The 15,445-nt window shown below is 46.2% G+C and overlaps 1 protein-coding gene across 3 annotated transcripts in view; it reads right to left on the reverse strand.

The window, feature by feature from the left end:
* Nucleotides 1–15,445, reverse strand: part of DLEC1 (DLEC1 cilia and flagella associated protein) — a 386,841-nt gene that overhangs the window by 52,235 nt on the left and 319,161 nt on the right. For all 3 annotated transcript variants that reach the window (XM_033931738.1, XM_033931737.1, XM_033931739.1), the window contains 2 exons: nt 11,945–12,067; nt 2,141–2,232 (listed from right to left, as the gene is read on the reverse strand). In XM_033931738.1, the coding sequence (XP_033787629.1) occupies nt 2,141–2,232; nt 11,945–12,067 (215 nt within the window). The remainder of the gene's footprint in view (nt 1–2,140; nt 2,233–11,944; nt 12,068–15,445) is intronic.

The following is a 15,445-nucleotide window of genomic DNA, read 5'->3' on the forward strand; positions in this document are numbered from 1 at the left end:
AGTGCCGCTGAATGACCAAAGCTAAAAGGGGCGTTTCAGGAGGAATGTCGAAGGCGGGAGTTGGGCAGGACGTGGGCTGGCTTAGACTCATTCGTACAGCATGTATAATCGAAAGTTATACAGCCCAGCATAGACGAAACTTAGATGTTGTGACTTAGACTATTTAAAGCAGGGGTACGGAACTCCGGTTCTCAAGAGCCGTATTCCAGTCGGGTTTTCAGGATTTCTCCAATGAATATGCATTGAAAGCAGTGCATACAAATAGATCTCATGCATATTCATTGGGGAAATCCTGAAAACCCGATTGGAATACGGCTCTCGAGGACTGGATTTCCCTACCCCTGATTTAAAACATGGTCTAAGTCACAAAAACCCACCTAAAGTCACCAGATAAGCACTGCAAACACATAATACAGACCCCCACATACTACCCCAGTGATCACCGACCCCCCCCAACCCCATAAAAATCGTAATCACACCTTTAAAATTCAGCCTCCAGACCATCATCACCTGGCAGCCTGGCATAGGAAAGCCTAGTCGTCCAACACAGAGGCGGCTTAAGCTGTCTTGGGGTGGGTTATGGACTCATGGAGAGGAGGACCCATGCCCACAAGCCCCTGTAATCCCTGCATTGATACTTAAACATGTGCACTCCCCTATATACCCCCAAAACCCATTTTTACTGGCATAAGGGCTATTAGGGTGGTAGATAAGTGGGTCTAGGGGATTCTGGAGGTGATTTTGGGGGCTCACCATGACCTATAAGGTAGCTGTAGTAAGGAGAAGACATGGCACCCTTTTTGTGAAGTTCGCAGCAGTGCCCTGTAAGGTACCCCACTATTTAGGTGCCATGTCTGAGTGTTCAGTCCATCACTTTGTAGACCCCTCCCATGTCCAACAGGGCTTTTTCTAGGAGTTTTTGACTCGGACAAAAAGTTGGACGAAAATGTGTTATAAAGATGGACGATTTAGCGACTTGGATGATCAGATCGGCAGGACGTATAGTTAAACGATTTTCGAAACAAAAAAGTTTGGACGTATTTTTCGAAAATAGGCTGTTTTTTACTAGGCTGTTTTTTACTTTGGATGACTTGTGACTTAGACGAAAACGGACTTAGACGTTCCTTTCGATTATGCCCCTCCATGTGCTTTATTTAACTAACTGGTTTTTATGAAACACTATTAGTTGAAATTAGAAATATTGCTCTGAGAGGGAACTGGCAGTTTTATCAATACAAATATCAGTAAAAAGAATACAGCAAATAAAAAATATTTATATATAAAAAAAGGGAAATATATATATAAAAAATATAGAAAGATAATAGAGGTGATTAAAGACCAATGATAGTCTACATTTGGCAGACTGGGTAAGATGATTCTAGAGCCCAGTCAGCTGTGGACACTTGAGATCTTTCAGCCTTAAGAGATCATTAATCTGCATACTGTACATACTTACACTTTGGGGTTTATGGTACAGAACTTCCCTATTTTTTCATCTTTTTTAAAGGGATTTTAGTCTTAGACTTTACATATAAGTGTAAACAACCTCTTATAGACTACAAACTGGCACAAAAGCATGTGCTTTGAAATGATGGTGGTAGTTTGTGAGTGGCCATACATAGGGGTGAAGTTCAGGCAGAGAACATATGTATGTGCGTAGATTAAAAATATTATAATTTATATATGTACAGTATTTGAAAAATATTGGGATGGACATTTACAAGCTATCTGCTTGTCTTTATAACAGTTTTAATATATACGCCTTCAAAGATACTTCAAATAAGCACCCCCTTATAAAATTACCTGCATTACATCTACATTCAATATTTATACATTATAATGCACCAATCTTATGTTTTAGGCATCTGTCATTCACATAAAGACAACAAAATCTGGGATTTACAGAATCTCTTTTCCAAATTTTCCCCCTTTTTTACGAACGTATTGCGTGGGTTTTAGCAGCGGCGGTAACCACCTCAATGCACATAGGAATTCTATGAGCAGTTAGCACCGCTGCCGGCATGGAAACCTGCGCTTTATCAGTTAAAATGTATCCTCCATTGAAAATATAGTTTTATGAAACTTAAGATACAGCTACTGTATACATACTGCTATTTTTGTTCTGACCATCTCTACTTACAGAGCAGGTTTCATAACAGCTTTAAATTCTAACTTCATAGGCTTCATTCCAAATCCTTGTGATCGATTCACCTTTCCAGGAATGCTTTGGCCCTGCAAACAAAGTGTGAGATAATTCAGTGATTCAACTGCAAAAGCTTCCTTATTGAAATTGCAAATGGAAGAAGTTCTCTGTTTGATGTGTAAATATGAAAATTCTGCAGTTGAAAAATGTAATAGACTTACATAATTTGCAGGTTTCTAGATTTCCTGGAAGTTTAGAACATAAGAGCTGCCATAGTGGGACAGATCAAAGGTCCATCAAGCCCAGTATTTTGTTTCCAACAGTGGCCAATTCAGGCACGATCCCAAAAGAGTAAAACAAATTTTATGCAGCTTATCCTAGGAAAAAGCAGTGGATTTTCCCAAGTCTATCTTTTTTCATGTGCTTTGCTTGAGTAATGCATTATCACTAATAATAAAACCCTAAGCGCGCATGCGCACTCCTACCTCCGTAGCTCCGTGGCTTCGCATGCGCAGTGAGGTCCGATGGTCTGCAGCCCTCCCCAGCGCCTGCTCTTCTAACATCGGGGACAGGATCCCTGTCAGTGTTCCCCCCCCCCCAGCGCTGCTTTCAGCTCCTGCTGCACGGGGCCCATGCTGTTCATAATGGCCATCAGGCAAGGGACTCGCCGGGGGAGGGGGATGAAAACCCAAAGCCCCTGTCTAGAGGAACCAGCTGTGCCGAGCCAGCCAACAGTACTGGCAGAAGATACAAACTGCAGAGAAAGGAGACAGGACTGACGGGCTCATGCACAGCACGCACAGACGGCCCGGGGACCCAGCGAGAGGAGGCCAGCATCAGCGACCTGACTACCACCGGATCAGAGACCAGACCCTCCCCACCCGAGGCCCTATGCCCGCTGCTCACCCCTGCCCCTATATTCCCATGCAGCCGATCTTGGAATAGTGCACGGGAGCCCCGCTCTGACCGGCTCCTCCAGGCCGACAACATGCACGGGGCTAAGACATCCGGCCGAAGAACCGGATCCGACTCTGCAAAAATGGGGGATCCCCCGCTGCGCCAGTAGCCCTGCATGCTGCTCCATCTCCGATACAAGGACCAGAAAGCCAACGAAGAGAAACACCCGAGCAATGCCCATGGTGCCCGACGTACAGAACCGGCCCTGCGCACTGCACAGGGAAGTGGAGGGGGAGGGAAATACTGCTTCATAGGGAAATGGAGGTGAAGGGAATGCTGCTGCTGCTGCACAGGGAAGTGGGGGAGGGGAGGGAAATGCTGCTGCTGCACAGGAAAGGGGGTGGGGAGAGGGAAAGGGGGCCAGGGAGCCAACTTGCTTTGCTTTGAGGGGAGGGGTGCTGGGGGCACCCAGCCCCCTTTCATCCTCCCCTCCCCTGTCAGGCTCTGCACCCAGCACCCTTCCCTCTCTCCCCTGTTAGGCATTGCACCAGCCCCCTTCCTTCCTTCTTTCCCCCCTCCCCTGTCAGGCATTGCACCAGCCCCCTTCCTTCCTTCCCCCTCCCCTGTCCGACTCTGCACCCAGCACCCAGCACCCTTCCTTCCTTTCCCCATCAGACTCTGCACCCTCCCTCCCAGGCTCTGACCTGCCCTAGTCTCATACAGTACCTCATCTTGGCGATCCGCGGTGGAGGTACAGCGGGCAGGAGTGAACTTTCCAAGTTCCTGCCCTGCTGCTAACCGGCTGCTGCGAGTTCCTTCAGCTGCTGAGTGACACGAGCAGGAGCGTGATTTGGCGCTGCTGTTCGGTACTGAGAGGCATCCTTAATGGCTCCCGCGAACATAAGAATAGCCTTACTGGGTCAGACCAATGGTCCATCAAGCCCAGTAGCCCATTCTCACGGTGGCCAATCCAAAATTTTCTTCTGTTGGTTTTAAAAGTATTTCCCTGAAACTTCATTGAGTGTCCCCTAGTCATAAGAACATAAGAACATAAGCAGTGCCTCCGCCGGGTCAGACCACAGGTCCATCCCGCCCAGCAGTCCGCTCCCGCGGCGGCCCAAAACAGGTCAAGACCTGTCTGAATCATCAGAAGGGGCTCCCTTGCCACCTTGGTTTCCCATTTAAGTCCTGCCTTCCTATCGAAGTCCTAGCCCTCCGGTCTTGCACATGCACGACCAGGTTAGTTTATACTCATTACCTGATTTACTTCCTATACTTGTGTTACCTCCCAGCTCCTCCCTCAGTATCCCACGATCCCTTTATCCCTCAGGAATCCATCCAATCCCTGTTTGAATCCTTGTACCGTATTCTGTCTGATCACTTCCTCCGGTAGCGCATTCCAAGTGTCCACTACCCTTTGGGTGAAAAAAAACTTCCTTGCATTTGTTTTGAACCTATCTCCCTTCAGTTTCTCAGAATGTCCCCTCGTATTTGCTGTCCCCTTCAGTCTAAAGAATCTGTCCCTATCCACCTTCTCTATGCCCCTCATGATCTTGAAAGTCTCTATCATATCTCCCCTGAGCCTCCTTTTCTCCAGAGAGAAGAGCCCCAGCCTATCCAGCCTCTCGGCATATGAGCAGTGTTCCAGCCCTCTTACCAATTTCGTTGCTCTCCTTTGGACTCTCTCAAGTACCCGCCATGTCCTTCTTGAGGTGCGGCGACCAATACTGAACGCAGTACTCCAGATGTGGACGTACCATCGCTCGATACAAAGGCATGATGACTTCCCGTGTTCTGGTTGCTATGCCCTTCTTTATGATGCCCAGCATCCTGTTGGCTTTTTTCGAGGCTGCTGCGCACTGTGCAGATGGCTTCAGTGATGCATCCACCAGCACACCCAAGTCTCTCTCGAGTCTGCTGTCTCCCAACAATATCCCCCCTAATTTGTAGCTGAACAACGGGTTCTTTTTCCCTATATGCATGACCTTGCATTTGTCCACGTTGAAGCGCATTTGCCATTTGTTTGCCCAGTCTTCCAGCTTGTCCAGGTCCCTTTGTAGGTCCTCACACTCCTCCCTGGTCGTAACTCTGCCGCACAGTTTGGTATCGTCTGCGAATTTTATAACCTCGCACTTTGCCTCCTTTTCCAGGTCATTGATGAATATGTTAAAGAGTAAAGGCCCCAGCACCGATCCCTGTGGCACACCGCTCGTGACTCCCCGCCAGTCAGAATATTGACCCTTTACTCCAACCCTCTGCAGTCTTCCCGACAACCAGTGCTTGATCCATCTGTGCACATCCCCTCCCACCCCGTGGTTCCACAGCTTCTTAAGTAGCCTTTCATGTGGCACCTTGTCGAAAGCCTTTTGAAAGTCGAGGTAAATGATGTCTATGGGCTCCCCATTGTCCACCCGACTGCTTATTCCCTCAAAGAAGTACAGAAGGTTCGTTAGGCACGACCTTCCCTTACAGAATCCGTGCTGGCTTGTTCTCAGTAGGCCATTTCTCTCGATGTGCTCGCAAATGCCGTCCTTGATCATAGCTTCAACAATCTTCCCTATAATTGAAGTCAGGCTCACCGGCCTGTAGTTCCCGGGGTCACCCCTCGATCCTTTCTTGAAGATGGGTGTGACATTTGCCAATTTCCAGTCCTCCGGCACCTCACCAGTTTTCAAGGATAGGTTGCAAACATGTTGTATTGTGCCCGCTATTTCCTGTCTTAGTTCCTTCAGAACCCTTGGATGGATCCCGTCCGGGCCCGGTGATTTGCCGCATTTTAACCTGTCTATCTGTTTGAGGACATCCTCCCTACTTACCTCTATGTGCTCTAATTTTTCAGTCTGTTCCCCACTCATGAGTTCCTCTGAGTCTGGTATATTAGATTTGTCTTCGCTCGTGAAAACCGACGAGAAGAACGTGTTCAACCTCTCAGCTACCTCTTTATCCTTCTTAATCACTCCCTTCCTGTCCCCATCGTCCAACGGCCCTACTTCCTCTCTCGCTGGTCGCTTTCCCTTAACGTAACTGAAGAATGCCTTGAAGTTTTTCGCCTCCTTGGCCAGCCCCTCTTCGTATTTCCCTTTTGCTTTTCTAACCTCCCGGTGGCATTCCTTTTGGCATTTCCTGTGCGCCTGGTGATTTTCCTCTGTTGGGTCCTTTTTCCATCTCCGGAAAGATACTTTTTTGTCCTTTATCGCCCTCTTAACTTCTATTGACATCCAAACCGGGTCCTTTGATCGCTTGTTCTTGCAGCCTTTCCTGAAGTTGGGGACGTACATTCTCTGTGCTTCTTGCAGGGTGTCCCTGAATAGGGTCCAGGCGCTTCCCACAGTCTCCATCCTAAAGATGTTTCTGAGCTTCCTCCCCACCATTTCCCTCATAGCAACGTAATTCCCTTTCTTGAAGTTCAGCGCAGTTGTTGCGGTCCTCCTAACTATGGGTGTCCCTCTTTCTATTGTGAATCTGATCGTGTTGTGATCACTGTTGCCTAGTGGTCCTCCCACTTCTACCCCTCTTGCAGGCCCCCCTAATCCGTTTAGGATGAGGTCAAGAGTAGTACCCCCTCGCGTCGGTTCTTTGACTAGTTGCTCCATGAAGCAGTCCTTCACAGCTTCTACAAATCCTATCTCCCTGTTGCAGTTGGAGTGACCCGTACTCCAGTCTATCCCTGGGTAGTTGAAGTCCCCCATCACTGTTACATTTCCAGTCCTGCACTCCTGTCTCAATTCCGCTTCCAAGTCGTGTCCGACTCCCTCTGGTGTACCAGGTGGTCGATAGTACAGCCCCAGTTTTATGCCCGCACCCTTGTTTCCCGGTAATTTGACCCACATCGATTCCAGCCCCTCTGCCTTCGTTGCCATATTCATCCCGACCGAGTGGATAGAGTCCCTTATATATAGTGCTATGCCTCCCCCCTTTTTGTGGGTCCTGTCCCTCCTATAGAGCTTGTACCCCGGCAGCGCTACATCCCATTGATTTTCCTCTGTCCACTAGGTTTCTACAATTCCAATTATATCCAAGTCCTCCCCATTTGCCATGACTTCTAGTTCACCCATCTTGGCCGTGAGGCTTCTTGCATTTGCGTATAAGCACCGCAGGTCCCGTCGTTTTTCTCCCAACTCTGCATTTACTTGGGCCACTTGCCCTTGGATTTCGGGCAGTTTTCCCGCTCTCCGTGTTTCTGCTTTACCCTCAGCCTTTACCCTCTTAGCTTTCAGCTTCCCCACATTCCTGCCACCCCATTTTCCCGCTTTTCCTCTGGGATTTCTAGCCCTACCGGCCCCCTCCTGGGCTATCATCCCTTGAGTCTCTGTTTGATCCCCCTCGCCTTGTGGTGCCTCTATATTACCCTCGGCTTTCGCCCTTATGCCACCCAGTCCCCCTGTGTCCACAAGCCCCTTAGTCTTCTCCCAGCAAGCTCCCATTACCTGATGTTTCCCTCGCTGTCTGATTTGGAGATCTTCCGGTCCCTCTGTTTCCTCCCTGCAGTCAGCCCGTTCAGCATCTGTTCTGGATACTGTTGTCCGAAGCGTCAACATCAGATCAGCTGTCGGCTTTCCCCCTCTCCTCAGTTTAAAGCCCTCTCGATCTCCTTCCTCAAATTGGTTGCCAGTAGTCTGGTTCCCGCTGTGCTCAGGTGCAGGCCGTCCCGCCGGTAGAGCTTGTTCTTTCCCCAGAAGGACGTCCAGTTCCTCACAAAGCGGAAGCCCTCCTCCTGGCACCATCTCCTCAACCATGCATTCACAGCTTGGAGGTCTGCCTGCCTCTTTGCATCTGCTCTCGGTACAGGCAGGATCTCCGAGAATGCTATCCTCCGTGTGCTCCGCTTCAGCTTTCGTCCCAGGACCCTGAACTGGTCAGTCAGTGCGTCCATGCTGAAGTTCCTCCGGCTCACATCGTTTGTTCCGACGTGGATTATTACAGCAGTCTCCTCTGTCTCAGCTCCGTCCAGGATCCTCTCGATCCTTTCAGTGATGTCTCGTGTCTTGGCCCCTGGGAGACAAGTCACTAGCCGGTCCTCCCTTCCTCCAGCTACGTGACTGTCTACCTCTCTCAAGATCGAGTCTCCCACCACAATAGCAGACTTCCCTTTCCTCAGCAACCTCCTCTGCCTCAGGTCCGTGTCCTCGGTGTAGTATGGTGTCTCTCCCTCGGGGTCCTGGTGAGTCGTGGTCTCCTCCTCTTGCGTTGTCCCTCCGCTAGGTCCTTCCCCGGTTTCGCCTTGTGGATCCTGGGTCTCGTCTACCGACATCCGTCTGTGCTGCAGCTGAACCCGTTCCTCCACCGTCCTATAGGCCTCTTTGCAATTTTTGACGGAATGAAAAATTGATCCACTTGTACCCACTCTACTCCACTCAGGATTTTGTAGATTTCAATCATATCTAGTCTAGGCTTCCAAGATAATATTTTTAAACAATGCCCATGCTTGATTTAAAGTCCTAACTTTTTTAGCTGATCCTTTTAGCTTATTTTTTAACAATTTTCCTCATTTTATCATAGCTGTCTTTTCAAAAATTAAATGTTACTACAGTAGATTTCCTTTGTGACTTCACTCCTGAAATTAGCTCAAATTCGATCATGTTGTGATCACTGTTTCCCAGCAGACCCAACACTATTACCTCTTGTACTATGCTCTGCATTCCACTAAGGACTAGATCTAAAATAGCTCCCCTTTTTTTCGATTCTGAACCAGTTGCTACAAGAAGTAGTCATTTATTACATCTAGGAACTTTCCCTCCCTAGCACTCCCTGATGTAACATTTATTTAGTCAATATTGGGATAGTTGAAATCATCACATTAGGATCACTTGATCTAACCACATCCAAAATAAAAATAAATACTCCACTTCAAGCTAACAGCAACTGTATCCAGCTAGACAAAAGAGGCAGCAAGGTAGAAGGGATGGAGTCAGGAGTTGGCAGTAGAGGAGAAGGGTACTGTTGAACGGAGTTCCCAGGGTGGAGTATAGGGAGAGATAAGAGAGGAACTGCAAAGTGAAAACACTTTTAGGTCAATAAGAGGAGTTTGAGCTATATGAGCGGAAATGGACAGGAAACCAGTGAAGCGACTTGAGGAGAGGGGAATCTTGAGCATAACAACACTGATGGAATATGAGGCATGCAGCAGAATTCTGAACAGATTGAATGGGAGAGAGATGGCTTAGCGGAAGACTTGTGAGAAGCAAGTTGCAGTATTTCAGGTGAGAGGTGATGAAAGCATGGATGAGGGTCTTGGTAGTGTGCTTGGAAGGGAAAGGCCGGATTAAAGCAATGTTGTACAGAAAGAAATGACAAGTTTTGGTGGACTGTTGGATATGCGAAGAGAAGGAAAGAGACGAGTCAAAGGTGACCCCCGAGATTGCGAGTTGACAAGACAGGGAGGATGAGAGTGTTATCCACTGAAACAGGAGGAAAGATAAGGAGTTCAGTCTTGGCCATGTTTAATTTTAGATGGCAGTGAGACATCAAGGTAGCAATGTCAGACAGGCAGGCTGAGACTTAGGCCTGGATTTCCATAGAAATTTCAGGCATAGAGAGGAAGATTTGTGAGTCGTCAGCATAGAGGTGGCACTGGAAGCCATGGGAAGAGAGTAGAGTACCAAGGGAAGCAGTGTAGATGGAGAAAAGAAGAGGTCCCAGGACAGAGCCCTGAGGTACACTGACCGATAGTGGAATGGCAAGGGAAGAGGATCCTCTAGAGCTTATGTTATATGTGTGGCAGGAAAGATAGGAAAAAAAACTATGAAATCATCCATTATTACAGCTTTCCTAATCTCTGTAAATATTTCTTCATCTGTATGTTTGTTCTGTTCCGGTGGCTAATAATACAGCCCCCCAGTATGTTCCTTCCCTTCTCATGTGGAATGTCTATCTATAAGTACACTGCCTTGAATGAATCTCTTCATAAAGGCAGTTAATAAATCCAAGTCAATACATAAGGATTCCATGCTGCAATCTGTTTCATGTAGAATGTTTATTCTGTTTGACTCAAATCCCTTTCTAATATACAGCGCAACTCTCCCTTCTAATTTGATCCACTTTTACTGCGATATAATTTGTACACTGATAACACAGTGTCCCACTGATTGTCTTCCTTCCACCAGGTCTCTGAGATACTACTACTACTACTATTATTAATTATTTCTATAGCGCTACCAGACTTACGCAGCACTGTACAGAGTCACAAAGAAGAACTATTCTTAATAGCAGCTGCTAACTGACAAGCTTGTAACCGAGAATTCACCTTTACTATGGGGTCCTTTTATCAAGTCGCGCTAACGGGATTAGCGTGTCAGACATTTCATCACGCGATAACCTCCGCGGCCGGCTAAAAAACTAACGCCTGCTCAATGCAGGCGTTAGCGGCTAGCGCAGCAGGCGATTTAATGCGCAGTATTACGCGCGTTAAACCCCTACCGCAGCTTGATAAAAGGACCCCTATGTCTTTAACAACTAAAGTTATCTTTGAATCATGTTCTATAAACTTAGCTACTGTGTCTTCTGTGAATTTACTAAACACTGATACATTATCTTTATCTTTCAAGTTTTTGTCCTTGTGAACAATTGCTTAACAGACATCCCTTAAAGAAATGTCACCAGACTTGGCTAATGGAGTCAAAAATTTATATTCAAAAGAAACCGAAGAGAGTACTTTTACATTCAAGGTTAATTCTGATCCCTTGCGTAAAGATATAGAAGCCATGTCTCCCTCAGGGGCCTGATCCTCTATCGGGCCAGCTCCTGCAACAATGGGAGAAACTGCAGATTCCTTTTGTATAGTAGGTTGGGAGGTTGGGGTAGGACCCACTGATGATAAAGTAACATCCAAAGAGGAGGGTAAATTCCCATTAAGAGGTGAAGTAGCTGTCTTCAAAGATAGAAAATGAAGATTAAAAGGGCCCCTGACTACTTGACCTCAGAGGGCTTCATTCTCACACCTTTACATTTCCCCATTGAAAATGGGCAGAAAGACTCACTCCTTACTCCTTGGTTGCTCCAGAGGGGGCAGGACCTGCCTCTTTGGACACGCCCCTTCAGCCACGCAGCCGTGTTCTGCAGAGAGATTTGCCTTTTGATGGAAAGGTAGGGCTTACTCCAATAATGCAGTCAGCCAGAAGGTGTCCAAATCACTGCATAGAGCTCAACAGGTTCCCAGCTGATTCTCTGGGTCTTTTTGTAAGTGTATGCACTTACACACTCTCCTACAGTGACAAACTGAACCTCCAATTGCTATTATATATTTATAGGTTTCCTATGCTTACAAGTGACTTCAAGAGTTTTAGGAGTTATCTTGGACTCCTTGCTTACTTTTGAAGCCCAAGTAAACAATCTAGATAGGAAGTGTTGTTTTTTTAATGGAACAATTGAGATTGTTTCATTCCTTCCTTTTTTTATGAATATCATTTTGTACGTCTGGTTCAGGCCACAATTCTAGCCCAATTGACTACTGTAATTCCCTCCATGGGGGTGTAGCCAATACAGCAGTAAAAAAATTTTTGTTCATGTATCACCTCTTTTTTGCTTAACTTCATTAGCTTCCGTTACAAGCACATAGAATCCTCTCGGCTCCAGACCCTCAGTTCTCAAAATAATATTTAGCTTTCAAAAAATAGTTTCAGATTCTCCAAATTTCACATAACTGTGTACACTGGTCAAGAATTCAGCAGATTAGCAATCAGAAAAGACTGCAGGAATAAATTCCAGAAAAACAGCTGAACACTTCCACACACAGACAAACTCCAGAGCCGACATAGAAACCCTCACTCAGCAGCCACCAACCATTTCCTCACCTATAGACTTCTGTTTAAGGAAATAATCTAAACTTTTTTTTAAACCCTGCTAAGTTAATTGATTTCACCACATTCTCTTTTATTAGCTAGTGCAGTTTCAACTGTCAAACCTTACCTTTTTGTCTAGATTTAGGAATCCCAAAGCAAAGCCTGCACATTCCACTTTACTGATGACCTCGGATGGCATGAGAGGGGTAAAGGAAACATAGATACTGATTCCGCTTTTTGCTGGGATAACCTGCAGTCAAAATATTGCATAAAATATAAAGGTATAAATCAAATGTCCAATTATATCAGTGTAATGTTAATATGTATATAATGGATTAAATTTATTTTTATGCTTATGTATATTTCACAGATAAAAATTGGCAATTTACCCTTCTTAAATTTATAATCCTTTCTTTGCAGGAAAGGTATTTAAATACAGTATATGTAAACAATACAAGTTTCAATCTGGCACAAAACATCTGTTGATTTCATTGTTGAAGTTTACTGCCTTTCATTACATTATATTAGTGATTTCTATTCCGCCATTACCTTGCGGTTCAAGGTGGATTACATAGGAAGTTATCTGGATTACATAGTTATTTGGACATTTCCAGAGGAGTTATAGAGTAGAGCAGGTTGCTTCAGGGTATTGAGATGATTCCTGTGGTGATTAGTTTGTTTTCAAGGATTTCTTGAATAGCAGGGTTTTTATTTCTTTTCTGAAAGTTTTGTAGTCTGGGGTTGTGATCAGTAAATTGGAGAGTTAGTGGTCTAGTTTTGCTGCTTGTGTGGCAAGTAGGCTATCATACAGTTTTTTTCGTTTGACGTCTCTGATTGGAGGGTGTGTGAATGGTGTGTGGGCTCTCCTGTGTCTGGTTGTGGTAGTTTGGATTAGGCTGTTGTTCAAGTAGGCTGGGCTGTCTCCATTTATGGTTTTAAATAGTAGACAGTAGAATTCGAATAGTATTCTTGTTTGTATTAGGAGCCAGTGTGAGTCGAGCTGCGGTGATGTGGTCATGTTTCCTTAGTGAATAGATGAGTCTCAGTGCTTTGTTTTGTACTGTTTGTAGTTGTTTTATCATGGTTGAGGGGCAGGGGAGATAGAGGATGTTACAGTAGTCTAGAACAGTGTTTTTCAACCGCTGTTCCGCGGCACACTAGTGTGCCGCGAGATGTTGCCTGGTGTGCCGCAGGGCCGCCGGGCCCGGAGCTTACAGGGGGCCCGAGGCAGGAGCGCCAGTAGCTCGCCAAGGCAAAGTGAGTCGATCACCCAGGACTCACTTTGTCTTGGCGATCTAATCCACAGTTCTTCAACCGCCGGTCCGCGGACCGGTACCGGTCCGCAGGAAATTTTTGCCGGTCTGCGCAGGACCGGCAAGATTGACTCATTTGAACTTCCTGCCGGTCCGCGCAGGACCGGCAAGATCAGCATCGGAAGCGTGCGCTGGGCCGGAGAGATCTTGGGGAGCCTCCGACAGTGGCTTTCTCCCCTCTCTGCAGCTCTCCTTTACTTCCCAGCGCAGCGATTCACGAAGGCAGCCTCGGGGCTTTTGCTGAGTCGCGGCTGCCTCTGATGATGCAACTTCCTCTTTCCTCAGAGGCGGCGCGACACAACAAAGGACCCGAGGCTGCCTTCGTGAATCGCTGCGCTGGGAAGTAAGAAGAGCTGCTGGGAGGGGAGAAAACCACTATCAGTCTGGGAAGCTGCTGGGCAGGGGAAAAAAAGGGACAGCTGCTACTGGAAAGGGAGAAGGAGAGATGCTTCTGGGAGGGGAGGAGGGAAAGGAATCTGGGAAGCTGCTGGGCCAGGAAAAAAAAGGACAGCTGCTACTGGAGAGGGAGAAGAAGGAGAGATGCTTCTGGGAGGGGAGGAGGGAAAGGAATCTGGGAAGCTGCTGGGCCAGGAAAAAAAAGGACAGCTGCTACTGGAGAGGGAGAAGAAGGAGAGATGCTTCTGGGAGGGGAGGAGGGAAAGGAATCTGGGAAGCTGCTGGGCAAGGAAAAAAAGGGACAGCTGCTACTGGATAAGGAGAAGAAGGAGAGATGCTTCTGGGAGGGGAGGAGGGAAAGGAATCTGGGAAGCTGCTGGGCTAGGAAAAAAAGGGACAGCTGCTACTGGAGAGGGAGAAGGAGACGGAGAGATGCTTCTGGGAGGGGAGGAGGGAAAGGAATCTGGGAAGCTGCTGGGCAAGATAAAAAAAGGGACAGCTGCTACTGGAGAGCGAGAAGAAGGAGAGATGCTTCTGGGAGGGGAGGAGGGAAAGGAATCTGGGAAGCTGCTGGGCAAGGAAAAAAAGGGACAGCTGCTACTGGAGAGGGAGACGGAGAGATGCTGCTGGGAGGGGAGGAAGGGAAGAGAGTTACTGCTGGACAGGAGGCTGGGAGAAAGAAAGAAAGGGGGCAGGCAGGGAAACAGAAGGAAAGAAGAGAAACAGAAAAAAAGAAAGAAAGGTGAGGGAGAGAGGAAGAAAAAGTTGGGGGAGGGAATGAGGTGTGGAGGAGAGAAAGCATACAGGCTGATAGAAGGGAAGAAAGATTGGATGCACAGTCAGAAGAAGAAAGTGCAACCAGAAATCACCAGACAAGGTAGGAAAAATGATTTTATTTTAAATTTAGCAAAGTGGAGGCAGTATTACCACAGTTTTCAAAGGAATTTGCCCAAATAACTTAATAGTTAACTGGGTAAATTCCCAGAGATGAAAACTTCCCTTCACTTACTATGCACAGTTCTGAATTTATATCTGCTGTCTATATTTTACAATATGGTCCCCTTTTACTAAACCGCAATAGTGGTTTTTAGCGCAGGGAGCCTATGAGTGTCAAGAGCAGTGCTGGGCATTCAGCGCAGCTCCCTGCGCTAAAAACTGCTATTGTGGTTTAATAAAAAGGATGGAGGGTATATTTGTCTATTTTTGTATGCTATAAAAACCAAATACAGAGAGAGACTGAGAGCTGTTGACGAAGAGCTACGTGTGTGTCTTTCTTCCATTCCAGCCAGAATATCAGCTTTGTGTTCAGCCAAACAGGCCCAGGTTTCGCACTGAATAAAGTATTTTATAATTTTTATAATTTTTATTTCATAATAAAGTAATTATAAAATACTTTCTTTGTGTTTATTTGATTCCTATTCAAGAGAATTACTTTATATATAGTCAATATAGGCAGAGAGTTAAATTTTTTAACATTTTCTAATGGTGGTGTGCCTCGTGATTTTTTTCATGAAACAAGTGTGCCTTTGCCCAAAAAAGGTTGAAAAACACTGGTCTAGAAGACCTAGGACTAGGGACTGGACAATGAGCTGGAATTGTTTTCTGTCGAATAATTTCTGAACTTGCCTTAGGTTTCTCATGACCATGAAGGATTTCTGTATTGTTTTGTTGATTTGTTGTTGCATGGTACAGCATATGTCTATCATCATTCCCAGAAGTTTTAGAGTGGGTTGAATTTATAAGTGATTGAGTTTATAAGTAAGTTTGTTATGGTTGGGGTTTTATGATTTTTGAGGAGTATGAATTTTGGTTTTGTCTGAGTTCAGCTTCAGTTTGTGATCTTTCATCCATGTTGCTACTGTTTCTAGTGTTCTGTATAGTGTGTCTGTTATTGTGGGTATTGGTTGATGAAAAGGAAG

Source organism: Geotrypetes seraphini, chromosome 2 (genome assembly GCF_902459505.1).
Source record: "Geotrypetes seraphini chromosome 2, aGeoSer1.1, whole genome shotgun sequence".
NCBI lineage: Eukaryota > Metazoa > Chordata > Amphibia > Gymnophiona > Dermophiidae > Geotrypetes > Geotrypetes seraphini.